At 40.3% G+C, this 27,234-nt stretch overlaps 1 protein-coding gene and 1 long non-coding RNA gene across 11 annotated transcripts in view; one reads left to right on the top strand and one right to left on the bottom strand.

Annotated features, from left to right (window-relative positions):
* CCSER1 (coiled-coil serine rich protein 1) overlaps nt 1–27,234 on the bottom strand; it is a 1,155,725-nt gene that overhangs the window by 640,417 nt on the left and 488,074 nt on the right. For all 6 annotated transcript variants that reach the window (XR_008445082.1, XM_054029822.1, XM_054029821.1 and 3 more), the window contains exon 6: nt 3,878–4,088. Coding sequence is in view for 5 of the 6 variants with exons in the window: in XM_054029822.1 (XP_053885797.1) it covers nt 3,878–4,088 (211 nt within the window). In the remaining variant the exon portion in view is untranslated. The remainder of the gene's footprint in view (nt 1–3,877; nt 4,089–27,234) is intronic.
* The window catches only part of LOC128838048 (uncharacterized), a 69,519-nt gene that overhangs the window by 24,880 nt on the left and 17,405 nt on the right, over nt 1–27,234 (top strand). Inside the window, exon 2 of one of the 5 annotated variants that reach the window (XR_008445086.1) lies at nt 4,207–4,319. The exons of the other annotated variants lie outside the window; for them this stretch is intronic. This is a non-coding gene — a long non-coding RNA (uncharacterized LOC128838048). The remainder of the gene's footprint in view (nt 1–4,206; nt 4,320–27,234) is intronic. 5 annotated transcript variants of the gene reach the window in all.

The raw sequence follows: 27,234 nt of genomic DNA, 5'->3' as shown, positions 1-27,234 counted from the left end.
ATGTGCTGTTACGATAACTGGCCATACAAATTTAGCCTAATTGTGAGCTCAACTGTAAAAAGTGAGTGTAAGTTCATAAGATGTCACAATAACCTATAAAAAGAAATGTTGATGGGAAAAGGTGAAAAAGCGAGAAAGAGAGACTGAATTAGTCCAAACAAAGAGGCTTGCTGATTTAACTGAAAGACTGTCTTAAGATCATGCTTGGTTAACAAGAATAGTGTGAAACCAGAAATCCATGAATCAAAATTGCTGTGCTGGAAACTAGGCCTAATTGGTGGACAATATAAGGAAGAGATGGACTATTCCACCCATCACTCCCTTTTGGGGTCCCTAAATAAAAAGACTTTGGGAGAAAAATTGGCCAGTGGAGTGAGCTTCAGGATCGTGGCTGCCACCCCCCTGGAACCCTTACCCCCTTCATCTCGATCCTAAAAATATCCTGACCAGTCCAGGCTAGAGAGAGGAACCCAGCTGACACATCCACCTTCCCCAGCTCTGGCTGAATCCCAACCACCTCCAGGGATGTAAGATTTTGTCCCCCACACCCTATCCTTTCCCTGCTGTGTCCTTTTTCTTCTGCACCTTATTTCTTCTCTTTCCTTTGTTTCTTCTGTCTAATAAGAATCTGGCTTAGCCAGCCAAGATTATATATTTTGCAATACTGCTGTAAGCCGATGACCAGAAAGAGGCAGCTAAACGCAGTGCCCTAATCAGCCTGATGCTGGTACAAGTTTGCCAGGTCTCACAGTGGCTGATGCCGGTGTTTCTCCAGCAGTGAGATTGCAAGTGAAAGTCAACACCAATGACAAAAGCTGCATTTTCTATCTTTGTTATTCCATTTTGCGTGTTTGTCTTGCTTTGTCTTGTAGGAAATGGGATCAGATTTTAACAGCAGTAGCTCCAGTCCATCTCACTTAACTTCTCTTTTATTCAAAAGGACAGTTATTACCATCTTTGATAACATCTAAAACACTCTCAAACCAGGGGAGGGGGCTCCTTCTAAAAAAAACAGCGAAAGGGAAATGGAACAAGGGATGTGGTTAAAATGAAAGCCTCAATTAATATTTTACGTGTCAAATGCTTTAACTCTTTTCCTTTTTTTCAATATCTTTAATAAAAGGTTAAAAGGTTTTTTCATAGTGTATTTGTTATGGTATTAAGCAGGTTGAGGTGTTTGTATACCAAACCCGAACCTTGTTTAAAATTGTTTAATGTTGGACAATGTCTCAATTATGTTAACACCTTTGAGCCCACATATTCCATATAAATTAGTGCAGTATGACAACAATGCTTAATCAAGCAATCCATTATACAGAAACCCTAACGTATGGTTTAACGACTGCAGATTAAAAGAAAAGTTATAAGAGTTTTGCTAAGATCATTAATAACAAAAAAAAAATGCCAGGAAATAATCCAACAGCATGGTTATTGTAACATCCTACATCAAGAGAACAAAAATAAGTAGACCTTGAAAACAGAAGCAACCTTGTGATATATAAATGATACAAATTAGTTTATCTTCAGAAAAAAGGTACGGTATGTATATTCACATTAAAAAGTCACTTTATGTGACACTATTGATATTACTCCACACCCATTATGTGTTTATAAATATATATTACATATATTCCTAGCTTTCAAAAAATGTTAGAAAGCATATATAGGTAGACTTTTTTTTTCTTCTGATTTTCTCTACAGTGCTCCCCTTTTCCCCCAACCATCCAGGAGTCTGCGCAATCCTGGTACTGAACTGCCTGTTCTGCTACTGGGATTTATCCCCTTACTCACAGTTCTGAGAAGATAGGAGAGCCATAGCACATTTGCAGCCTATATATTTAATAAAAAAATTTGAGAAAGGCATGTGCAGAAGGACACTTTGATTTCAAGAGGTGGGAAAGGAGATCAGGAAGATTAAGTGAACAAGATTGTGTTAAGAAGCAATGAGACTTGGAAATTTAAAGTTATGGAATAAAGAGGGGTGGGGGACAGGAACAAACAGGAGGAAAAACTAAGATTAATAAGATTAGTTATCCAAAGGGAGTACAGTAACCTAGGAGGTGCTATACCCATCAGTGGGAATTAGCAGGAGCTATCTTGAAGTTGTACCTTATCTTTTGCTGAGATAATTTTGTGATTATTTTTTTACTCATAACTTGTAGTAGAATACAGTATAACTGTGTATAAAAATGATAGTAGGCTTAAGCTTATGTCTAAAGGAAATATGATAATTCACTATGTAAAAACATTAAAGGACTCTTCCTGAGGTGAGAAATAATTAAAATGCTAATAAACCTAATTACAAGAGACAATTACAATTACTCAAACAATCCCAAGGGGTAGGCATATCTTTTGAAGACATAAAAGGTTATACCAGTTGAAGAGAAATCTGTATGTGAAATACTCCCTGCATTAACGTTATTATTAATTACTATTATTATTATATTTATAACGGTATATTAATAATAATTTGCATTACAATAGCACATAGATATCTCAGTCAGGTTTTGGGACCCCATCGTGCTAGGAACCATACAGGTAAAATAACAAAAAGATTATTACTTTTCTAAACATGGACAAGGCTTATACAACGTTATAGTAACACAGTGACAGTGTAAAAGTTGGCCATATGTATATTTGCATCCTAATTTAACAGCTCACATGTCTGAATTTGCTAATGTTGGCTTGAAACTTGGTTTCCAAAGACCTATAAGGAGTTGATTGTACATGGAGATCTCACCATCACTTACTGACACCCTATCAAGAGACATGCAAATATAAGTAGGTAGCACAAGTAACAGTTCTGGAAAGCTCTGCATGGACTGAGAAATTTCCAAATGTCACCTGTCATCTAATAACCAAAGCTACCAACAGTTACCCTTTGCAATTAATACTCGGAGCCTATACTCAATCAGTCTCACAAGAGTAGAACTTCCAATGTTTGTATTTGTTTTTGTCTCTCTCTCTTCTCTATATTATTTACAAATCAGTATTACTTGGATTTGACCGTTAATATTGTTAAGCATGTGATGAATGACTGTCTAAGAGACAAAAAATACTGTATCTTGTGGGAGGACCAGAATACAATTTGGCTTATCCAGTCCAAATTACACAATTAACAAAGAAGAGGCTCAAGAGATGTCTTAGTCTGTCTATAAGGGTGCCAGAGTTGGCAGACACAGGGTCCATGCTAGCACCGGGGCTGACTTGTAATTTTCCCGGTGGGTGTTCAGCCCCTTCTCCCAAGGCCCCACCTTCACCTTGCCTCTTCCTGCCCCCACTCCACCCCTCCCTGAGGCCTTGCTCTAGCTCCATCTCTTCCTGCTCCCACTCCACCTCCTCTCCATGCCCCCACACTCCGAGCACCTCAAGCCCACCGAACAGCTAATCAGTGGCCCCATTGAACAGCTGTGGCTGGTGGGTTCTGACCTAGCATCCCCTATTTTTTTTCCCAGGGGTTCTTGAGCCCTGAAGCACCCACAGAGTCGGCTCACTGTATATGTTGGTATATAGCACACCCTTTGGCGTACCAGGGCATAGTTAGCTACCGCTACAGGTTCAAAGTGTAAAATACAAACTAAAACAAGACATGCAAAGGATGACGCAAAACTGGATAATATAGACTTTTTTTGTGACTCTGACTCACAGTCTAGCTCACATCTAGTCCACTGAGCACCTGGGCTGGGATTTGCAAAGCTGCCTGAGGCATTGGGACAGCCAAAAGCCATGCTGGGAGTCTACATAAGAGTAGTTTCCATGTTTTTAAGACATTCTGGGCACTCTATTCTGTGCTGCTCAACATTTCCCTAAACTCCTCTCCACTACCTAGCCTATTAGTATTGGCAACCATTCATCTTACAAATGATTAAACCATTACCTCTTGAAGAACCCTCTTCATTTTCAGCAGTAACGTCTTTACAGCTGTGCAGTCCTGCATCATCAGTCGGAAGGGTAAAGATTCCATTCCTCCACCTTCTTCCAGGCCTGCAAAAGGCCACTCCACAGCAGGACTGCTGGCCACCTGGCTGACACGAGGACATCTTGCTTCTCCTTGTTCCACCTCCTTTGACAATTTCAGAGAGAGGTTCCTAAGATGAGAAAATATAAACAAAAATTGGCTCTGTGGTACTTTTTAGGCTCTCTCCCTTTATGACTATTTGGAGTGAAACATTGCTAACACTGAGCTTTCACTCTCTCTGTTTACAGTGCATATGATGAAGAGTTTATGAATAAACACAACCAACTTTTTGGAGAATAACTTGACTAGCCTTTTTAAGGCCCCATCGCCCGAGGATCTAGCTATCACCATGTATATTTAGGTAAACTTCAGATCGTTCTAGAATTGAAACCAAGCTTTCCTCCATGTCCCACAGATAAAGCCACTTTCTTACAATGTTAAGTGTAAGTGGGATTTCACTTCTAGGAATTAAATTGCTGGGGATACATTTTACCCCATTTTGCTATTTGCTCAAATTAAAGGGATGGACATAAATTTATGATTAAACTGGCTACAGGGGTTCTCAACTGGGGGTCCAGACCCCTCAGGGGGTTATGAGGTTATTACATGCAGGGTTGCGAGCTATCAGCCTCCACCCCAAACCCTGCTTTGCCTCCAGCATTTATAATGGTGTTAAATATATAAAAAAGTATTTTAATTTATATGGGGGCTCACACTCAGAGGCTTGCTATGGGAAAGGGGTTACCAATACAAAAGTTTGAGAACCATTGGCCTACATGCAATGAAGTTCACGGTCTTGTTCATTATATTAGTTTTCCATATGGCTATAACTTAGAATTTAGCCCAACCCTTAAGGAAATTAATGAGGAGGAAAACAAAAGGAAATAGTTACATTTAGAGTTGATCCAATGTCATAATTATGTTTATTTTATGGTATTGTTTGGAAACTGCAGTTTGGAAAAAGAATGAGCAATCTGAAGTTGTTAATTATCTCTATAGCTTGTGTAAGAAGAACATGGGAGAACATGCGAGAAAGGGTCTATCAAGAACCACTGAAATCAATAGAAAGACTCCCACTGACTTCAATGGCCTCTAGATCAGGCCCTGAGGCAGCAAAAGAATACTGTTATGTTAACCTGACATCCTACCCCATACCCACACTATCTGATCTTGGAACAGAGCATCAGAACAAGACATGACTCCCACTTAGATGATAACAGTTCTGAGTTCTAAATACAATATAAATTCAGAGAAGAAGCTCTAGCAATCATAAAATGATTTAAAAACAGATTATTTGGCAATTTGGTGAAATGGCAAAGCAAGTAAATGCATTATGAACACTTCTGTCCACAAAAACTTCCTTCATGCTGTGCCTTTTTTACCTGGGTCCACTGGGAAACAGGAAGAGAATGCTACATGAAGCATATAGTAGTAAACACCAGAATATAGTAGTAGTTTGTGATAATTGTACATTAATTAATTGTTACATTACAAAAGGGTTTCAATGGAATTACTTGTCATATCCATACTATTATCAAAAAAATGTACTATCATTAAAGATGTTAGTATAAGTGGCAATGGAAATACAGGTCTGTCGCATCTTACGCGCATTTAACATGCGCGATTTCAGCTTTACACGGTCGGCAAAAACAAAAAAAGAAGGGAAAAATAACAATTTTAATACTGTACCTGTAGTGCGGGCAATTTCGCCCGCCATTCAACTCAATGTAATTTTGACTATACGCAGTTTTCGCTTTACGTGCTAACTGCGGAACAGAACCCCCGCGTAAGATGAGACTCGCCCGTAATGCTTATTGTCCATTTAAAATACAGTTAAAATTTTCTGTTCCATTTGAAATTTTTGTAAGCAACAAAAAAAAAATGTAGTTGGTGTTTTGATTCTGAGTTTTAGGGTTTATTATTCAATGATAAAGCAAGAAAGATAAGAATCTTCCCAATACATTTTGCTTTAATGTTAACTTTGGTTCCACAAGAACAAACATGCAAATAAATAAATAAATAAATAAATAAATAAATAAGAGATTAATATGTTTTTTTTTAATGGATAAACAATTCCCACTGCCACCCTAAACAAATGGAAAATGCTATTACCAGGGCAATCTCTTATGGATGGCTCATTAAGAAGTTATGGAATATGTAATGTGCATTTGGGACCATGTGAACTTGGGAAATGCACCAAAGAAGTCACTGATATGCCATGCATAGACAAATGCTTATGATGGACAATGGAAATAAAATTTTCTAAGCCTGGCTTCTTAAGAATATCACTTAGGAATGAAATAATTTTGTTTTTCATTATTAAAATATATTGAAACAACATTTTGAGTAGAATATTTTATGTGGTTCAAATGATAATCTGGGATGGATATGGTAAAAGTCTGTGAGAGCCAAGAATATTACCTAGCTGCTTATTCATGGCACTTATTAAAGCAGTCTCAGGTATAAATCATGGAAGAAAAAAGAGAAATTTTCACTGAAGCATTAGTTACATGAGAAGTCACTTTTTTCTCTTAAATGTTTGTTTTAAAACATACTCCTATTGTGGGAATCTATATCTGAATGAGTTTAATGAAACTTACAAACACATTGTTTGACTGAAGTAAGATGAAATAGCACAATCTCCCCCACCCCCACCCATTTCCTGGCTACTGACTGCAGGTTGGCAAATGAAATTGCAGTAGAATGTCAGCAGTCTAGAAACTAAGAGAGGAACCAGAATTTCAACCTGCTATCACTCCAGAGGAGGCGGTCATGTTGCAGGTAGAATGCACCTACAGTGAGAAAGAACAGCAGCAAAAGGAGTCTTTAATAGTACGCCCGCATTAGTAAAGACAGTTTTTTATTTCTCCCAGTGCCTCTGCATCAGTAGCAGTGTTCTACTTCAGTTGTGCGCACAGAAATTATCACCACCCGTGGAGTACCATTATTCCAAAAGAGATATTGCTTACTAAAACCGTCATTGTGGCACTTATGTATGAAGTGGAGGTGTCCTGGGAAATAAAATAAATTTGGATTGGATCAAAACCCATTGAAGTTAACAGAAGACTTTTCATTGGCTTCTGCTTTCTTTGGTTGCCATTAAAAGGTCAATATTTACTAGTAATTGCTTCAGAGCGATAGCTCAGACACTACGGTATTTTTGCGATACTTGCAATAGGAAATATCTCCACAGTGTTAGAAAACTTCTGAGGTGTCTAGCACAACTGCTAGTGCAACTTTTGTTTAGTGCAAAGGAAGCTTTCCAAAACATGATTTTTCACCAAGCACATCATTACTAATGTATAATTATTCTGTTATGCAATTATGTAATATAATGTAATTTATCACATAACAGTACTAAAGATTTAGCGCAAAAAGGCTCTTGCATGAATTTGTTGTATTCCCTAACTAGTAAACCCCGCCACTGCATTTGGTGTTATGTTTCAACATTCTCAAAATTAAATGTTTCAATAAAGTCATTTCAACATTTCCGAATTGACAAATTTCAAAATTTCCATTCCACAATATATTTGACTTTTCATCCTCATTCAGTATGATCAGAAATTTTGAAATGTTGGAATTGCCTGCAGGCTAGAAATTCTATTTTTCAACAATCACAGTTCAGGACAATTTCCATGATCTAGCTTGGGCATCCGCTCCAGGTTCCAGGGTCCTCAGATGTCACCTCTCCTGGGTGCAAACACGCATCTCTCTTCTTTCTGACTGGAGTTTTTCCAGGCTCCGCACTTTCCTGCCTACGCTGTGAGTTCCCCAGAAAATCAGACTGCCTAAGCAGGCTTGCTTTGCTTTCTTTTCAAAGCAGTAGCATAGCCAGGTGGAGGGAACAGGGGGAGCGATTAAAAAAAGGGGGCCACCCGCTGCGGCGCTTTTACTCACCCAGTGGCACTCCGAGTCTTCGGCAACGAGTGAAGGTCCCGCTGCCGAAGTGCCGCCAGGTGAGTAAAATAAAAGCACCGCAGCAGGTGGCGCCTTTTTTTTAATCACTCCCCCAGGTGAGTACAAAGACGCCAAGAAATTGACAAGGTGCCACTTGTGCTCAGTGGGGGAGCGGCCGCTGCCCCGCTCCCCCCCAGCTACGCTACTGCTTCAAAGGCTACCAACAGTGTTATTGGTAGAAGATTCCACACAGCTCTTATTGTGAAAGCATTACAGAAAAAAACATATTAAAAACAATTAAAGAACCTACATCCATGTGAATAAGCTTGATCACCCTCAACTCCAACAAGGGCTCAGGCAGGTGGTCAGTCCTTCAAACCCCAAGGGGTTTTTCTGTGGCTATAAGCTTATAACAGCTTCTAGCTCTGAACAGGCACACCCATGAGTCTCCTTTATAGAGTTCGGGCCTTTGATCTTGGAACCCTGGGAACAGGTCATCAGCAGGCAGTCACCTTCTCTTCAGGCCCTAGCTTCAAAGGACTGGGTTTTTGCATAAGTGGAGGCAAGGGGGGGATTTGCATTCATCTTATTCTAGATATTTCCCAGGAAATACACGTCACAGGTTTTGTCCCAAAATGTTATTCTTGTCTGCCACATTATTCAATATGATCCATTGATCACCCAAGGCCACAACATTTGCATTTAATACAATGGACTCCAAAGATACTTAAACTTAATTCAGTAATATTTCCCAAAGATTTTTCAGGATATTGCCATATCCGTCACACCAACCACGTCTAGAACTGCTGCAAAGTCTGGAAATACAACAAGAGTGCTTCATATCAAAATCATTGATTTGGGGGAACAGACGCTGCCACCTCTTAATTGATTTTAAAGAGCAAGAGGTTAATTATTTATCTAATTGCTTTGCAAACAAGGAGCAAGAGGAAACAATCTACAATGATTCTGTTTACATCTAGATTTCATTTGTGTCTGAACTCCTTTTTTTCTTTGACAACCTGACAGATTTCAATGGGATTTAGGCATCGAGGGGCTTTGGAAAATCCAACTAGGCCCCTATCTGGAACTTTACATGCCTAAATACCTTTAAAAACCTGGCCCCTAAACTCTAATGCATTCCCAGATGGACCAGTTTTTAGAAGCTGTAGGCCCTTCCCCAAGAATGCCCTGCTGCCACCCCTGGAAAGTGTTGTCCCCAAAAGTGACAGTGAGAATAAAACAGATTTCAACTATCACTTTTGGGACATGGGAAGAAAAGTGATTTCCCAAATAACTTGCCCTCACAGATCATGACAGCACTCTGCACAGCACCCAGAAGTGTTCCAAGCAGTCACCCCAGATCACAGAAATTCAAGGTGAAAACCCGGCCACGCTGAAGTCAAAGGCCAAACACCCATTGACTTCAGTGGGACCAGGATTTCACCCCTACTGTTATGTAACTCCCCATGGATCACCTCAGTCATGAAGCATGACTCCACATTTTACATTAGATGAGTAGTATCCAAGGGGAGCTCAATTAAGGTTAAATGACAGTAATCTAACCATAAGGTTCTAGCGGTGTGAATCATAGTGACAAGAGCTGCATCAGAAGGACTGCTCACAACCTCCAGGCTAACTTTAAATTGAAAATTGTACTAGGTGCCACAGCTGCTATCTGCATATGGAAGATGAGCAACTGGATCCAACATGACACTTCAAATTTCAAACTATTTGACAAGGGCCATACAAAAAACTCTGACAGTAGGCATGCTTACAACCCTGCCTATTCCTCTAGATTCCTCTCTAGACCTATTGCCATGATTTCTGTTTCATTTGGGTTAAGCCATAATCAAATTACCTGCATCCACTCCCTCACTTCTGTTGGATGCTGGTAAAGCACAGAGACTGCAGTACCTAGATTTAGTGAATCAGTATAGCCACCAGACAGCCCAGCTGTACTCCACAAGCATACGTAAAAGAAAATCTTCTGCTCCCATGCCACAGTCTGTGTGTGTTTGCATCTCAGAGACTTCCCAGTCACTCCAGGGGAGTCGCATCTTACGCAGGGGTTAGGTTCTGAAGTCAGCGCATAACGCGAAAATCACGTATAGTCAAACGCTCATTGAGTGGAATGGTGGGCGGAATCGCCCACACTACAGGTACAGTATTTAAATTGTTATTTTTCTCTTTTTTGTTTTTGTTTTGCCGAGCGCGTATAGTTAAAATCGCGTACGTTAAATGCGCCTATGATGCGACTCCACTCTAATCTAATGAAATATGTTAAACAACCAAAAGAGGTATACAGTAGTGCAGCTCTTTTTGATGCCATTTTCACTAACAAATTTCTTCCCATTCCAAAGCATTTTTAAAGGGTTTGACAGTACACAGGGGTAGGGGAGAATACGTTTTACAACTTGAGCTAGTTCGAATTATTTTTACTTCTTACTCATCCTCAAACCCAAGATTTTGAAGAGTTTATGGTAACTTAAACTTCCCTTACAGAAAGATTCCCAGATTACGCTGAGTTTAATCTTCTTAGTTTTCAGGGCACTGGCATAGTGGAATTAGTTTAAACTAATACATTGTTCCCTCAGTGTCTGCACTTCTTGATATCAGCTTAGCAACACAGAGAGCATCTAACACTGTCCACCTCAGGAAGGCTCTACAAGCAGAGTGAAAGACCTCTGTTGGAAGCACTAAATATACCCTGTCTGCTATCTGAGGGCTTATTTTCTAAAGCAAGAGCTCAGATAAAGCCTTAAATCTTATATGTTTTTTATATTCATTGTTAAGCAGCATTTTGGTAAAAACAATCTTTTATTCATATTTTGATCCTGTCCAGCGAGCTATACCAGAATGCACATTTCTTATTATTTCAGAAAACTGTTATTAGCTACATACATAGATAGCAGCAGAATGATCCTGAATTTTTTTTTTCAATCAAGCCTTTACAGGTTTACATCCCTAGCTTTCTCTCCTATCTAGATTTTTCTTCTTCTCATCAACTGTCAGTATTACAGCTGCATGGGATCCTGTTTCAGAAAAATCCAAAATTACTAGTTCAATAAGCTCAATGAGGACATATAAGACTAGAAAAAATAATTATAAATTGCTTTCTGGAACAATCTGCCTCACATATTCACCGCCATTTAAAAAAAAATGCAGCTAAAACACCTATATGCCTATATTATTATTTACATTACAATAGCATCTTGAAGCTACTGGAACTGGGCCTCAGTTCTGGTAGGTTCTATGTACATATAGTAAAAGAGAGCCCCTGCCACAAAGTTTTTACAATCTAAATACAGATGACAGACAAATGGTGAGAGAAAGAATGGATTATTTTCCCCATTTAACAGATGGAGAACTAATGCAGTTTTTTTTTAAAGGTATTTAGGTGCCTAAACATGCAGATAGGTACCTAGGGGGATTATCAGTTAGGCACATAAAATCTGTCCCAGAGAGACTAAGGATAAATTTTCCAAAAGCCCTTAGAAGCCTAAGTCTCATTTTCAAAAGTGACAAGTGCCTAAGTCAATTAGGCGCTTTTGAAAATTATACCCTAACTGCAGAGCCGGCGCAACCCATTAGGCGAGCTAGGCGGTGGGCACTACAATTTGGGGGGCGGTGACCGCGGCGGTATTTCGGTGGCAGGACCTTCCGCCGCCTCTGTGGGGGGCGGCATTTCGGGGCGGGGCCTTCTGCTGCCTAGAGTGGCAGAAAAGCTGGCGGCGCTCCTGCCTAACTGACTACCCAAGGTCACACAGGACATCTATGGCAGAGTTAGGAACCCAGATCTCCAGACTCTCAGTCTAGTGATTTAACCACAAGACTATGTTATCTTTCCTTTCCTTAATACAACCAATAAGCATATATCTCCATATGTCCTCACAGCTTCTGAATGTAACGTTTGCATTGCTGTAACTGCTAATAGTTTGAAAGTTGTACAGATGACGTACTAGCAAATTAAAATGCATGGTATGGTAAGGTAGATATTGTTTGACATTTTACAGCTTTTAGTACTGTGCATCATTTATTGCCATTTTCATGCTGAGATTTTTCAAGGTCACCCTTTGGAAAAATCATGTACAATATCTGTCATTACCAATCTATGCACACACACACATGCACACTATAATGGCTAGTGCTGCTATAAGTTAAGGGTCTGTCAGCCTTTCCATTATAACCCCCTTTCTTTCAAAGGTTTATAACTCATCCATAAAAAACTTCCTCTGGGCTAAAACTTGGCAATGAAGAAATATGGAAGCAAATTTAAAAAAAAAATCTCTGTTTTTCAGCTATCATTAAAGTACAGATTAAAAAAGATGTCATAGAGGCAGTACTAAAATACGAGCATGTATAGTAGTAATTTTTCTTTCGTCATGTTCTTCTTCTACACTAGTCCAAAAGCTTGGGTCAGATTTTTCCCATCCAACACAGGGAGATAAAACAACTGAGATTCTGATGTCATCCTCCCATATATAAGGAGCTTGCCACCAAATAATTCTATTTGCAAACCTTGAAAGCTACCTAATAAGACAAGGTAAACAGTGTAATAACTAAAAAAATTAACCATTTGGAATAGTTTGATGGGACTCATTAACTATCTAATTTATATGAAAAAGAATCAGAAAATGGTAAACCAGGATGTATTTGATCACTCCAAACTCCATTGTGCAATGCAAGTCCCAAGAAATCTGTGCTTTTGACTTTTTTTTTTAAACAATGTAGCAACTAAACAGATGGTGTTACCAAATATCCACTAATTAATACCTAGCACCTCCATTCTGTCTTTTCAGAACTTGCTTTGGAGGAAACGTAGTTTTCTATTGATATAATAATATAATAAAGTAAATAGAATTATAGCAATTTTTAATAGAAGTAAACTTGTGTTCTTCAAAATAAAATTTATCTCCAATATCTTTCCTAGCTTTCTTTCATGCAACTTGCAAATAACAAGCTACAAAAGAGTAGTGTCCAAGTGCAGAGGATACCCCATGTCTATATTATGTAGAGAATTTGATTAATCTGTCAGGAAGAAACTGTGACTATAAAAAACATCTTATTTCATTATCACATAAAACAGTTAGAACCTAATGTTATTGTTAAATGAGCTTTTATGTTAAATCCCCTTTTATGTCCATTTAAGGAGAGCATGTAATGGATTTTGAGGCATAATTTATAAGAAACTCTAGTAAATGCATGTTACTATATATTCATTTTTGAAAGCTTGCAATCTACCAGAATTCTTAACAAGAAATTAATGTATAGGTTGGATTAATCTCTTAGCTTTTTGGGAAACATCATGAAATGAAACATGTTGGAAAAATCTTAATCCCATTGACAAGTATCCAAACTCCCACAATGATGTGAAAAGCCCAATAAAGAACTAAAGTTACAAAACAATGTGAAAACCCCAGTCATGATGTTAATTAAATCTATCAGCTATTACCATAGGGTGTGCTGCTGACTCATTTTTTTAATCTAGTGCCTGGCACAGGAATTGTAACCATTGTGTATTTGACACATAGGGGTATGTGTGTGTAATTCTCTCTCTCTCTCTCTCTCTGTATAAAAGAAGCAGAGTTTTCACGTGTGTGTGTGGGGCGGGGGGGACGGGACTGTCATTTAGGACAACAGGTTTGCACAAATACAGAACTTTCATTTACTGTCATAATAAACAGATTCTAGCAAAGTTAGAGATTAAATAAATCATATCTTTTCCACAGTTAAAGAATATACAGATAATGAGCTTGGTTCTGACTGGCCCTTACAGTGCACCATAGGAGAAAGTAAAAAAGAATAAGGAATCTCCCAAGAAACAAACAGAATTGTACTAAAGCAGTGGTTCTCAATCTGTTTACCATTGTGGGCTGCATCCAATACTACCTGTATGGCCCCGAGGATGTCACATGTGCAGCAGCTGTGTGCTGATGGGCTTCAAGCGGCCCATGGGCTGCAGGTTGAGAATGACTGCACTAGAGGGAGAGCAGGGCTGATCCCAGGACTTCGTCCTTGGGGAGTGCAGTGCCCCAAGGAAGCATGGAGGGACAGGGAGAAGGTGACTCCAATCCACCTACATGCCAGCCACTAAGGCTGGCCATCCATGTGGAACTGGGGGGAGGGGATAATAATGCCAACATTGAAGGGCTGTAGAATGTGAACTTCCCATGCACAAGGAAGCTCCAAGCGACACTTTGCCTCCTGAGACACCAAGCCTCCAGTGCTCTCTTGCATCTTCTCTTGAGGATGATGTAATTCCATATAGGGTGACCAGACAGCAAGTGTGAAAAATCGGGATGGGACGGGGGGTAATAGGAGCCTATAGAAGAAAAAGACCCAAAAATCAAGACTGTCCCTATAAAATCAGGACATCTGGTCACCCTAATTCCATACCACTACTTACAGCAGGCTAAGTACTATTAGCAGAAATATAGCTGAATAGATTATTAGGAGCAAATTCCCAACCATGTTTGGGGCTGTAAGCAAATGAGTTATGAGGAACAATGTGGCATTGTTTCCTTGTGAAGATGTCATTCAGATGAATTAGAGGTCTCACATTCATTTGAGAGGTTTCTTTTACTAGGCAGGTGTTGAAATTTGTGCACATGCATTTTAATTAATGAAATTAATGCACTTCAGAAGCACATGTTCAATTTTTTTAATTAGATATTAAGAGACCAAAGAAAAAGCAATAAGCTAATTAAGTGTCTAAAATAACCTAATCGCTTTATTCTTACATAACATAATAAATCACTCAGTTCCATGGCATAAACATGTTTTTTTTTTTTTAAATCATATGGAGAGACTTACCTGCCTTCAAGAAAAGGATATTTCAACAAGATTTCCATATTGTTCTCTTATGAAAGCCCCTTTAAAAAAAAATAACTTTTTCTTCCCCTCTATATTGTTACCTGTTAAGAAGGTAAAAATCACAAATGTGGAGAATGGAGGCCAGTGGCGGTCTGAGAGGAAGTGTTTGGTCCATGAAGTTATAAAGACTAAAAATCGGGGCCTAAACTTAGGCTCCTAAGGCCATAGTTAAGCACCTGCAGAAAGTGATGAGCATTCAATTTGGAGAAGTAAAGGATCAGTTAAAGCTCAGCATAGAGAAAAAATGATATGCTAAATTTAAAGTTACTTGCTGAACTGTTTGGTGAATAAAATATTTTTGCTTCAATGCATTGCTACTTATTGAACTTAATATAAAGCTCACATAAACCATGCCAGAATGATTGTTTTATTCTCCTTGCACTACCTCATCCCATTCCAATTACTCAGGATGCAACATCCATGGGCTGTTAACTTTGGTTCTTGGAAGATTACGTAAATTAAGGCTGGACTTGTTCATTTCAATTAGGTGCATTCTGTTTGAAACAGGCTCTGCTCTCTGGACTTTCTCCCTGCATGAGCAGAATACGTGGCGCTACTGTAATTATAAATGTTTGCACTGCCATATGTGTTTAAGGTTGAGACAAAAATTAAAATAGGTATTGTACTGTAAGATACATCTCTAGAAAAATAACAGTAAATCAAAAACATCTGTTTCACAATATTCTTTGCTATATGTTTTAAATTCACTATGACCATATCTAACGCATTCTGAGCAATAAAGAGTGGTGATACTTCGGAATCATTTTCTTAGAACTTCACTGCAAATGTTACTATATGTGTTATTCCAAGCAATATTAAATATGCTTGAACTAAAATACTTTTAATTTATACTTATAATATCGTCTCCCGCAAGTGGTTTGTTATAACCACCGTAGTTACATACAGCAATAATAAATAAATGCAATACTTGATCACAGTTGAAACGTTATGTTGCCTGTCCCAATTAAAATCAGAAATTTGCTGGCTACCTAATGACTATAGGAACAGGTGGAACCATCAGTGTCACCATCTTTCATGATTGGTGGGATAATATGCATGACTGGAATATTGGTATAGAAGGGTACACCTTGCTCGGGAAGGATGGGGGGAAGAAAGGGAGGAGGTGATGCCTTATAAAATATATACACTTGGACTGAGATTGAGATGGAAATAGGAGACAGATTTACTGAAAGTCTCTGGATAAGGATAAAAAGGGGAAAAAACAAGGGTGATGTTATGGTAGGGGTCTACTACAGACCATCTAATCAAGAAGAAGAGATGGATGGGACTTTTTTAAAACAACTAACAAAATCATCCAAAGAACGGGACTTGGTGGTGATGGGGAACTTCACCTACCCAGGCAGAAGTGGATTAAGGTGTCATGAGGCCCTGGGCCACACAACAAGTGGGCCACATGCTGGACTCCTGCTTCCTCCCGCCCATTCCCACTCCACCTCTTCCACCTCTAGTCCTATCCCCATTCTGCCCATTCCGCCTGTGGCCCCACCCACAGACCCACACCATTCTGCCCTTCCCCCCACCATTCCACACACAGTCAGCCCCATGCTGCCCCCCCCCCCCCCGTGGTGCTGCAACATTGCTCTTTCTTCCTCCCCACCCATGGCCCCAAAACCAGAAAAGATCTGTCCCCCTCACCTGCCATAGCCCTGGGCAGCAGCGGGGAGAGAGAGGCCACAGCTGGGAGCTAGAGCTCCTCCAGTCCCAGGGCCATGGGCGTAGTTTAATTGCTATACTGGGGGACAAGGCATACCCACGCACATGCATACCCACGCACATGCATGCTGAAGCGGAGTTCACTGGCTCTCTTCTCCCACCTACAGTGGTACCTGGGCTGCCAGTGCTGCAGGAAACAGATCTGTTCTGGTGCTGCTGTAGTTGTCTCCCTCCTAGGCCTGCTGCTGCCTAGGGAATGCCACATGCTCGACTACTGCTTCCCCCTGCCCATTCCTGTATCCCCTTCTCTTCCCCATCTCCTCCCCGTTCCTCTCCCCTTCTCTTCTCCTCACCCCACTCCCCCTTGTTCTGCCCTCCCCCCCGCCCATGGTTGTAGAGGAAACAGCGGGCACTAGGACCCAGAAGGCAGAATCCAACTGCTGAGGCAGGACCTGGAGCACAGGGGAAAAACTGCTCTATACTGCTCCCCATGAGCTGAACCATGTTGTGGGGTGAGATAGGGGCAGCACTTGCAGAAACTGGGTGGGAGTGGCACGTGACCCCACTTGCCTCGTTTGTGTTTGGGAGGGAAATGCCCCCGCTCTGCATCCCCCAAACTACACCTATGCCTAGGGCTGCAGCTGGGTCTGGGTGCTGGGGTTTCCCCACCGCCTAGCTCTCCTGCCGAGGAGGAGGGTCAGGGCGTGGGGGCATCCATTTTTTTGGGGCGCTCCAATTGGCTGGGGCCCCTGGGCACGGGCCTCACTGGCTCAGTGGCTAATCCGCCACTATACCCAGACATGTGTTGGGAAAATAATACAGCAGGGCAAAGATTATCCAGCAAGTTCTTGGAATGTATTAGAGACTGTTTTTTTAAGAAGGTGGAGAAAGCTACTAGGAGATAGACTGTTCTGGATTTGATTTTCACAAATAGGGAGGAATTGGTTAAGAATTTGAAAATGATCATGAAATGATAGCGTTCATGATTATAAGGAATGGTAGGAGGGGAACAGCACAGTATAGACAATGGATTTCAAGAAGGTAGACTTTAGCAAACTCAGGGACTTGATAGGTAAGATCCCATGGGAAGCAAGTCAAAGGGGAAAAAACAGTTCAAGAGAGTTGGCAGTTTTTCAAAGAAACATTATTAAGGGCACTAGGGCAAATTATTCCACTGCAAAGGAAAGATATCAAGTATGGCAACAGACCACGTTGGCTTAACCAGGGGATCGTCAATGATCTCAAATTTAAAAAAGAGTCTTACAAAAAGTGAAAACTAGGTCACATTACAAAGGATGAGTATAAACAAATAATGCAAGTACGTAGAGACAAAAGTAGAAAGGCGAAGGCACAAAATGAGATTAAACGAGTGAGAGACATAAAGTGTAACAAGAAAACAGTGCCCCATGAAATACATCCTAGAATACTCAAGGAACTGACTGAGGAAATATCCTGGAATATGGGAACACAGGCACATTTTTCTCCTCTGCGCAGCTGCAGACACATTTGTCTGATCCAAAATGAAGTTCCGCTTTTTACGAGCGGCAATCTCAATGCACTTGCCAAGACACTGTGGAGCTCTCTGCAACAGTGTGTTAAGTTTTCCAGTGTCAGCCATCTGCCGCTTAAAACCTGCAACCATCATTTTGTCCATAATAGTATTTGTTCCAAGGATATTGTATTTTCCAGGGTTTTCTGCTGCATGTTTGGAAACCCATGTAGTCTTCCCAGCTCCAGACAAGCCAATCATCATTACCACTTCACAGTCTTTCTTTTGTTCAGGTCCCTTTGGTCCTCTAACCTGATCTTCTAATGGAACCTTCTGAATGAAGCTATACTCTTCAGATATGGGAAAGTAGGGTTCATCCTTCTGACCAAAGTTGAATTCAATTGCACAGTTATGGCAGAGAACATGTGGGAAGAGTGGTCGCCCATCAAGAACTTCCTTACTGATTTTGAATTCAACACCAAGATCCTGGAATACGAGAGTTCCACTTCATCGCCTTCAAAATTAGCAAAACACGCAATCACATCATTTTCATCAAACTTCTCACCAAAGTCTTCAGTCTCACAATTGCATGTCTTTATTCCTTTCAGAGAATATCCACTGAGGAAATATCTGAGTCATTAGCGATTATCTTCAAAAGGTCATGGAAGATGGAAGAGGGCAAATATAATGCCAATCCATAAAAAGGGAAATAAGGACAACCAGGGTGACCTTGAAAAATCTCAGCATGAAAATGGCAATAAATGATGCACAGTACTAAAAACTGTAAAATGTCAAACAATATCAACCTGGGAAATTACAGACCAGTCATCTTAACTTCAGTACCTGGAAATAATGGAGCAAATAATTAAGCAATCAATTTGCAAACAGCTAGAAGACAATAAGGTGCTATGTGACAATCACCATGGATTTGTCAAGAACAAATCCTGTCAAACCAACTTAATAGCTTTCTTTGACAGGGTAACAAGCCTTGTGGATGGGGGAATGCGGAATATGTAAGGCTTTTGATACTGTCTCATATGATCTTCTCATAAACAAACTAGGGAAATTCAACCTAAATGGGGCTACTATAAGGTGGGGGCATAACTAGTTGGAAAACCATTCCCAGAGAGTATTTATCAGTGTTTCACAGTCAAGCTGGAAGGGCATATCAAGTGGGGTCCTGCAGAGATGAGTTATAGGTCTGCTTCTGTTCAATATCTTTATCAATTATTTCGATAATGGCACAGGGAGTACACTTATAAAGTGTGCGAACAATACCAAACAGGAAGGGGTTGTAAGTGCTTTAGAGGATAGGATTAAAATTCAAAATGATCTGGAGAAATGCTCTAAAGTAAATAGGATGACATTCAGTAAGGCCTTGGCTACCCTTGCAGCTGTACAGCGCTGTGAGGTAAACCTGTCTTCGTACAGCTGAGTAGGGAAAAGCGCTGCAGTCTGTCCACACTGACAGCTGGCCAGCGCAGTGGCGTGGCCACACTTGCAACATTTGCAGCTGTGTTGGGAGCGGTGCATTATGGGCAGCTATCCCAGCATTCATGTGGCTGCAACGTGCTTTTCAAAACGGGTGGGGTGGGGTGTGACAGGGAGTGTGGGGGTAGAGAGAGTGCTTTTTGGAGCATGTCAGCTCTCTTATTTTGCAAGTTCCAAACTCCCGGCCCCCTGCTCATTCATTCACTCACTAAAAGCAAACAGCAAAATGTTTGCTTTTTCTCTGTTGTACGAGCTTTGAAACTGGCACTTCCGCATTCCTGCAGCCGGTCACAACAATGGAGAGGATTGGCCACTTGACAAGATGATCAGTACAGCGCTGCAAGTGTTTACACTCACACCTGTGAGTCGTAGCCACTTCGCTGCAGCTGTTATTCCTCTTGGAGATGTGGAGTATCTGCAGTGGTGTACCCAGGGAGATACAGCGCTGTAAGTGCCCTGCCAGTGTGGACGGGGAGTGAGTTACAGTGCTGGGGGAGGCTTTACAGCGCTGTAACTCGCAAGTGTAGCCAAGGCCTAAGGACAAATGCAAAGTACTCCGCTGACAAAGGAAGAATCAGTTGCACACATAAAAAATGGACTGGCTAGGAAGCAGTACTGCAGAAAGAAATCTGGGGGTCATAGTGGATGACAAGCTAAATATGAGTCAACAGTGTAACCATGTTGCAAAAAAAAATCATTCTGGGATGTTAGCAGTAGTGTTGTAAGCAAGACATGAGAAGTAATTCTTCCGATCTACTCTATGCTGATTAAGCCTCAACTGGGTATTGTGTCCAGTTCTGAGAACCACATTTCAGGAAAGATATGGACAAATTGGAGAAAGTCCAGAAAAGAGCAACAAAAATGATTCAAGGTCTGGAAAACATGACTTATCAGGGAAGATTGAAAAAATTGGGTTTGTTTATTATGGAGAAGAGAAGACTGAGAGGGGACATGATAAGTTTTCAAGTACATAAAAGGTTGTTACAAGGAGGAGGGAGGAAAATTAGTCCCCTTAACCTCTGAGGATAGGACAATAAGCAATGGGCTTAAATTGCAGCAAGGTCAGTTTAGGTTGGACATTAGAGAAATCTTCAGGGTACTTAACTGTCAGGGTACTTAAGCAGTGGAATAAATTGCCTAGGGAAGTTGTGGAATCTCCATCACTGGAGATTTTTAAGAGCAGGTTAGACAAACACCTGTCAGTGATGGTCTAAATAATATTTAATCCTGCCATGGGTGCAGAGGATTGGATCAGATGGCCTCTTGAGGTCCCTTCCAGTCCTGTGATTCTATGATTTTATCACATATCTCACAAAATTTGGTGTTTTTACTAAAGCTCAAGCTCCTGGAGTCAAATGATTCAATGAGAATCTCATCTTTCATTATTCCTAGCCCTCACAGTTGCAGAGGAAAACTTGAAAATGTGACCCAAGTACACCCTAAAGGCTCAGAATCCAGAAGACAAAGAAGAAGAACACTAATAGATTTTTAAGCAATTTCATGATTTCCTGAGGCCTTATTCATGATTTTTGAATGCTTTGGGATGGTATCGTTCACCCATATGTGCACTCAGGGACCCCCCACAACCTTGAGAAGCTTCGATTATCAGGGAAATTATCTGATTGGCTGTTGTCCAGCAAACCTCATAATCATGCTAAAACTCATCTGTGCTTTGGGGTGGGCAGGAACCATGGAGGGAGGGCATATTGGGACAATAATAGCAAAGCAGATTGGGGGAGACACCTTGCAAAAGGGAAAGAAAGAAGGGGAGAGATGTCTGGATGGAGGAAGAGAATGAGAATGGAGGAAAAACAAGTAAGATATGTACCTAGCATAACCATAACATTTTGATTCCTTATTGTTGTTTGCCTTCTTTGTTTAGACTGTAAATTCTTCAGACAGGGACTGGGTGTTCCTTTGTGTTTAAATAGAACATTTAAATAGCCAGCCACAATAATTAAATAGAGGAGTAGGAATACAAAATGAGTGTATGAGCATAAGTATGTGTTTAGCCTTGGCTATCTGAACTTCAAGGATAGTTTCGCTACTCAACCACAATATATAACAGCAAGGGCTATGTTGAGAAGTGTATTCCCTAGGTAACTTTTTGCATTTCTTTTCAATCCCTTCATAGAAGGTGTGAACACCTATCTCCTAATACCATACTTTTGGCTCCAACTTAGGCCTCCCTGAATGTTATCTCATTTTCTCTTTTTTGCACACTGAAGAGTGCCTGACATTTAAAACCAGATAACAGTAGCTGCCTGGTAGCAAAGGGGAAGGTTTCCATTCACACCAAGCAGCATAAACACTGATCACTATCTTTGTTCAATTGTCTTTGAAACAAAGCCCAGAATGCAAAAGACTGCTGGGTACAAAGAGTGGAAGGATGATAACAGTCTTCCATTCTGCAGTGACCTCTCCAGAGAGAGCCACCCCCATTCAGTGGAGCATATAGTGAAAGGCATTTGTCACACAGGGAGAAAGTTCTGTTCTTGTGGCAGGACTGAGGAATATTATAATGTTGTTTTCCACCTGGTTTGCAGTGAGATGATAAAAAACAAATATGGCCGATATCAAATTAATTCATCCTTTTTATAATGTTGCTGTTACAAAGCCATAGGGAACCCAGCCACTTTTCATTTAAAGGCAAAGTTTTTCATCCTAGAACACTGACATATGTTACTCTGAGTCTGCACCTAACAGCATATGCAGATTGTTACCGTCTGATTGTGAGCTTTTTTCCCCTCAAAATTTCACATGGGTGGTGATCAAATGTTATGATAGGATGTAGGGAATTGAAAGACACATTATATGCTGAATGCATAACACTATTTGTTTCTGACAGCGAACATTCTTTTTAAAGCTTCTATTGGGTGTCTTAATTATTATGGTGTAGGGATGGGCCCGCGCTCCAGAGTTTGTGGTGCTCCACTCTAGGACACAGTTCAGCCCATTACAGACAAGAACCATGTACAAAGTTTAGGTCCAGATACCTCACAACTGAGAATGTTAGCAGTTCAGGCCTATCTCTATTTTGAAGAGATTTCAGGCTATAAACGTTTTCTAGAACAACTGTGGCCTGATTTAAATAAATGAATTAGATTTGAGCTTTGTGACATAATGGCCAGCAGTCTAGGAGGACGTCTCATAAAACCAGTTAGATGGTATCTTTTGTAGTGAAGCTAAATTTATTTTAAAAGATTATTTGCTTCAAAGTCTTTATTCAGTAGTATTCTTGCTATGTGAATAAGCTGTGTAAAGATCTGAGGTTTGAAATATGTTTTTTATGGAATGACAAGGAAGAAAGTGAATCTGTCAAAATTGGTTACCTGAAGACAAAGGGAAAATTAGCAGTCCCAATCCAAAAACTGTGTAACTGACTTGTCAATTACAAGTACTTAAATGACATTTATAAATGGCCCCCAGAGCAATACAAAACAGTGCTGGATGCCTCTCTTTGGGGACCTTCTTCTATTTCATTTTTAATGTTTCACAACAAAAATAAATTCCTGGTTTCCACTGCTTTTTGTCTGATGTTTTGGATTTTTTTTTTTTTTTTTTTTTTTTTTTTGACAGCATGGAGACAAGTTAATTTGAACATTATTTAGCATATTTTGCTATGTTGTGAGTTTCACAAAAGAGGACTTGTGATGTTTGATAACATTTATAATACTTCCCAGTCTCATGTTTTCTGTTCACTTGCAAGCCTGCATTTTGACTCACCAGTCTGACACAAGAGACTTCAAAACAAGTCACACTAGTGTCAAGTGGGTATAACAGAGTGTCTGCTTCAAGTATAACTGATGGTGCAAATCAGAGGTAGAAAAAATGGGAGAATATTTTTCCATGAAAATATTTGCCACAAAAATATTTCCATGAGAAGTTTGTCAACAAGCCAACTTGTTATATTTTTTCACAACAATTATGGAGTCTGAAAATTGTTCTCAGGGGAACATGGAGTAAATCTGAGAAGTCCTTTCTGCGCACACATTTAAAGAGGTGAAGGAAGTATCATAGGTAGGGCCCTAGCAAATTCACGGTGGTGAAAAACATGCCACAGTCTGTAAAATCTGATCTCCCCAGTGAAATCTGCCGGGGAGGGGCAGGGCTGGGGACTCCGCAGCCATGGCTCCTACCATGCGCTGGGCTCCAGCTGCTAGTCACATAGTTTGTTTGTTTGTTTTTGGAGGGGGGGGGAGCAATGCCACCCCCTGCCACCAAACTATGCCCATGATAAAAGGGGGGGCACAACCCCTGGTGCCCCCCCCACGGGTTTCAGCATCAGTGTCCCCCCACTCCTATAAAGGTTCCAACACCCTTGCCCCCAGCCCTCCCCCTCCCCTGCTCCAGGCCCAGTGCTTGGGGGAGAAAAGGGCATTGGGCTGAGTGAGTGTGTGTACGTACCATAGTGCTCCCCTGACTACGGGGCCCTGGGCGGTTGCCCACCCCCAAAAAATGATGACCTCCACACACATACCATGCGACCCTTGCATCTGTGCTGCCTGTTGCTCTCCATTTGCCCAGTTCTGACCGCAGTTCCTCCACCAGCAGCTGCGCAGAAGTAAGGGTGGCAACACTGCAACCCTCCTACAATAGACTTGCAAATCCCCCCCCCCAACCCTCTTTTGGGTCAGGACCCCCATGGTAATAACTCCATGAAATTTCAGATGTAAATATCTGAAACTGTGAAACTGACTATTTAAAAAATCCTATGACTATGAAATTGACCAAAATGGACTGTGAATTTGGCCAGGCCCTAATCATAGGACTAGGAGCCCACAACTCCTAAAATCTCTTGCCATTGAATGACCTTAATTACACTTGTTATAAAGTACTTATGTTCTTAAGATGAAAAAGTCACAATGTAGTAGGATAGGGCTTTTTAAATCTTGCATTCAAATCTAGGGAGAAGAGAAGAGTCACTCTAAAAATCTAGTCCACTTGAGTTTGCACTTGTGAAACTCTCTAAAAAGCCCCGGTGAAAGGTTTCTGACCTTTATTATCTTTCTTCAGGATAAAAAGCATTAGATTAGATTTTTCAAAATGCTAAAATTATGTTTTACAAGTAATGTGTTCTCTGCCATGGAAAGGGTGATACAGAGACAGAATATAATACTTGAAAATGTAAGGCTTAAAACTCTGAGGAATAAAAAACACAGGAAAATTATTTTTCTCTTTTTAAAGCAAGCAGGTGAGGATAATCAAAGAAATCTAGTAGGTTTTATTCCACTTCCACTCAGACCTTTAAACAGAAGAGCAGAAACACTGTTCATAGATGGGATCACTTTGTTCTCAGTTCTCTACAAACTGGGATTTGCATAAGCTCTGCTGATCCTACTGGGATGATAAGGCAACACAGAAGGATAAATCATCATACCTAAGGCCTCTAGTGCAAAAACCAGAGAAATCCGATGGATTTACATTTTACAGTCTACACTACCTACAATGTTAAAAATAGTTGTTAGAAGGATAAAACTGTCAAGGCAGTCACTGAAATATGCAAATCTGTCGAGAAAGAAGGCCGAAGACATCATTTCATTATATAACCTTTCTACTCTCCTTTGCTGATTTGTTTTTGTCGGATCTGGATTATTAAAGAAAGCAGTGATGCTGCTCTTCTAGATTTTGTTCCCGCCCCAACAATATGATTTAATTTAAGAAATAGTTGGTTTAAAGAGTTGTTAGTATACATTTTCTATTTAAGTATTTATACCGTATTTCTAACTTTATATATTCTGGGACTACTTAAAATAGTTAGGTATCCTAATCTGCATTCAATTACACCTCTATCCTGATATAACGCTGTCCTCGGGAGCCAAAAAATCTCACTGCATTATAGGTGAAACCGCGTTATATCGAACTTGCTTTGATCCACTGGAGTGCACAGCCCCGCGGTGCCCCCTCCCCCCCCACCCGGAGCACTGCTTTACCACGTTATATCGAATTCATGTTATATTGGGTCGTGTTATATAGGGGTAGAGGTGTTACCACATTTTTACATACAACTTGGTAATTATGTTTGTTAGTAACTAGAAATTACCAAGATTATGAAGAAGCAAAACCCCCACTTTTAGACATGTATCTCTGTATATAGTTATCTGCATCTAAAAACTATTGGCTGCAATTGGAGGCTTTCTGGATTTACAGTCAATATAGTGATTTCCATACTGAAGAATCCTAGAAGTGGTTTACAAATGCTACTTGATATGCTACTGTACCTATAAGGCTATCAATAGAGATACATACAGGGTTGGGCTTAATAAGTATTAGCTCTAAGGGGGAGCGGGAGATTTGTGTATGTTATGAGGAGCTGCTATTACATTTTATTTTGTTCCTGGCATTTGTGGCAGAGGCAATCAGAGCCTCAGATAAGTGTTCCTTTCTATTATTGCTTACATCCAAATAAACACATTTTAATAAATATATAATTCCACTCACTGTTGAAATGCAACATCCTCTAAGAAGAATACATGTCAGCTGTCATCACACAAAACAACACTACCTGACAGCTTTTGGACAGTAAGTAAAGAACAATACAGTATCCAATTAAACAGGGAACATTTAAAATAGCATAATTTAATTTATGGCTTATGACTGGGATACTGGGAGCTAACATGCCTTTTGGAAGAAAGTCTAGGGAATTTCACCATGCTAAAGCATTGTTGCAATATAATGTGAAAGGGAGGAGTGCCACTTAATTCCTCTCCTTACCATGAGCAGTGATTTCCATGGAGGTCTCCTGTCAAAATACCGACCTGATCTGATGAGAACATAGCATGAGATTATATTACTGCAAAGCTCCAAGAGAGCTAGAAAAACAGAGATGCATGGGAGTGTAATACCTGAAACTACTGGCTGAGGACATCATTGTCTAATGGTCTTTATTGTTTCAACAAGAGGAACTTCCTCTTTCTAATTCCAAAAGTCCATTTTCTAGTAATGTTCATTTTTGTTCTAATTCAGGAGAAGATCAAAGGCAATTTGAAATTCTACTAAAATGTTCCAGAATCCATAACTCTACTTACAAACTTTCATCTCTGGTCTCCCCTGTCTCTCTCAGTTGAATGTGGAATTCTAATATCTAACAAAAAGAGATTCACTTTTCTATTATGTTTTCCAGTGGAGCCGTTTTGATGTCTCAAAGCAAAGTTAAAGCAGTGTGGATTCTTTAAAAAGTATTATACTTTCACTACTAAAGAAACTGAATGGAAGAAATTAATCTTGAGTTTAAAATACATATGTTACAACTGTAAAAAGATTCATTCCTGTTTAGTATTTTTAATTCCCTCCCCTTATTGCTGGGTTGCAGAAAGACAGAACCGATTCCCCTTTTGATGACATAGAAGGAATCTCATGTAGCAGGAAGAGCACAAAGTTTGTTTGATATGGCAACAGCTCCTGCTTCAGATAGCAGTTTCAGCATAATTTACTGCATCTATGGGGCTAAGACTTATTCTTTCTTCCCCTATCACCAATTTCCTCTCATACACACACAGACTGAGAAACCATCAGGTTGCTCTATTCCACACAACAGGGCTTAAAAGAGGAGTCCCTCCCCATTAACAGGGGAAAGAAAAGGGAAGAACAGGCAACCAGAAAACCTCCCAGGCACCAAAAAAGACCTGTGTCCAATGGCAGATGCTAGGAGCTATTATTACCCCTCACCTTAGAAAAAGAAGGAGACATCACCATATATCATCCCCAGAATCCCGCAGAACTAGCCCTCCAATCACGCTCTCTTCACAGAATGAGGAATAGAGGAGAAGGATTTCCATGGGGCTAGGCTGCTTTGCATCAGCTGACAATCTGGACTTGTGTTCTTTTCTTCACCTACTCCTCTGCCCCTTTC

This window comes from Malaclemys terrapin, chromosome 5 (assembly GCF_027887155.1).
Source record: "Malaclemys terrapin pileata isolate rMalTer1 chromosome 5, rMalTer1.hap1, whole genome shotgun sequence".
NCBI classification, from domain to species: domain Eukaryota; kingdom Metazoa; phylum Chordata; order Testudines; family Emydidae; genus Malaclemys; species Malaclemys terrapin.
This window is presented reverse-complemented; position numbering and strand designations above follow the sequence as displayed.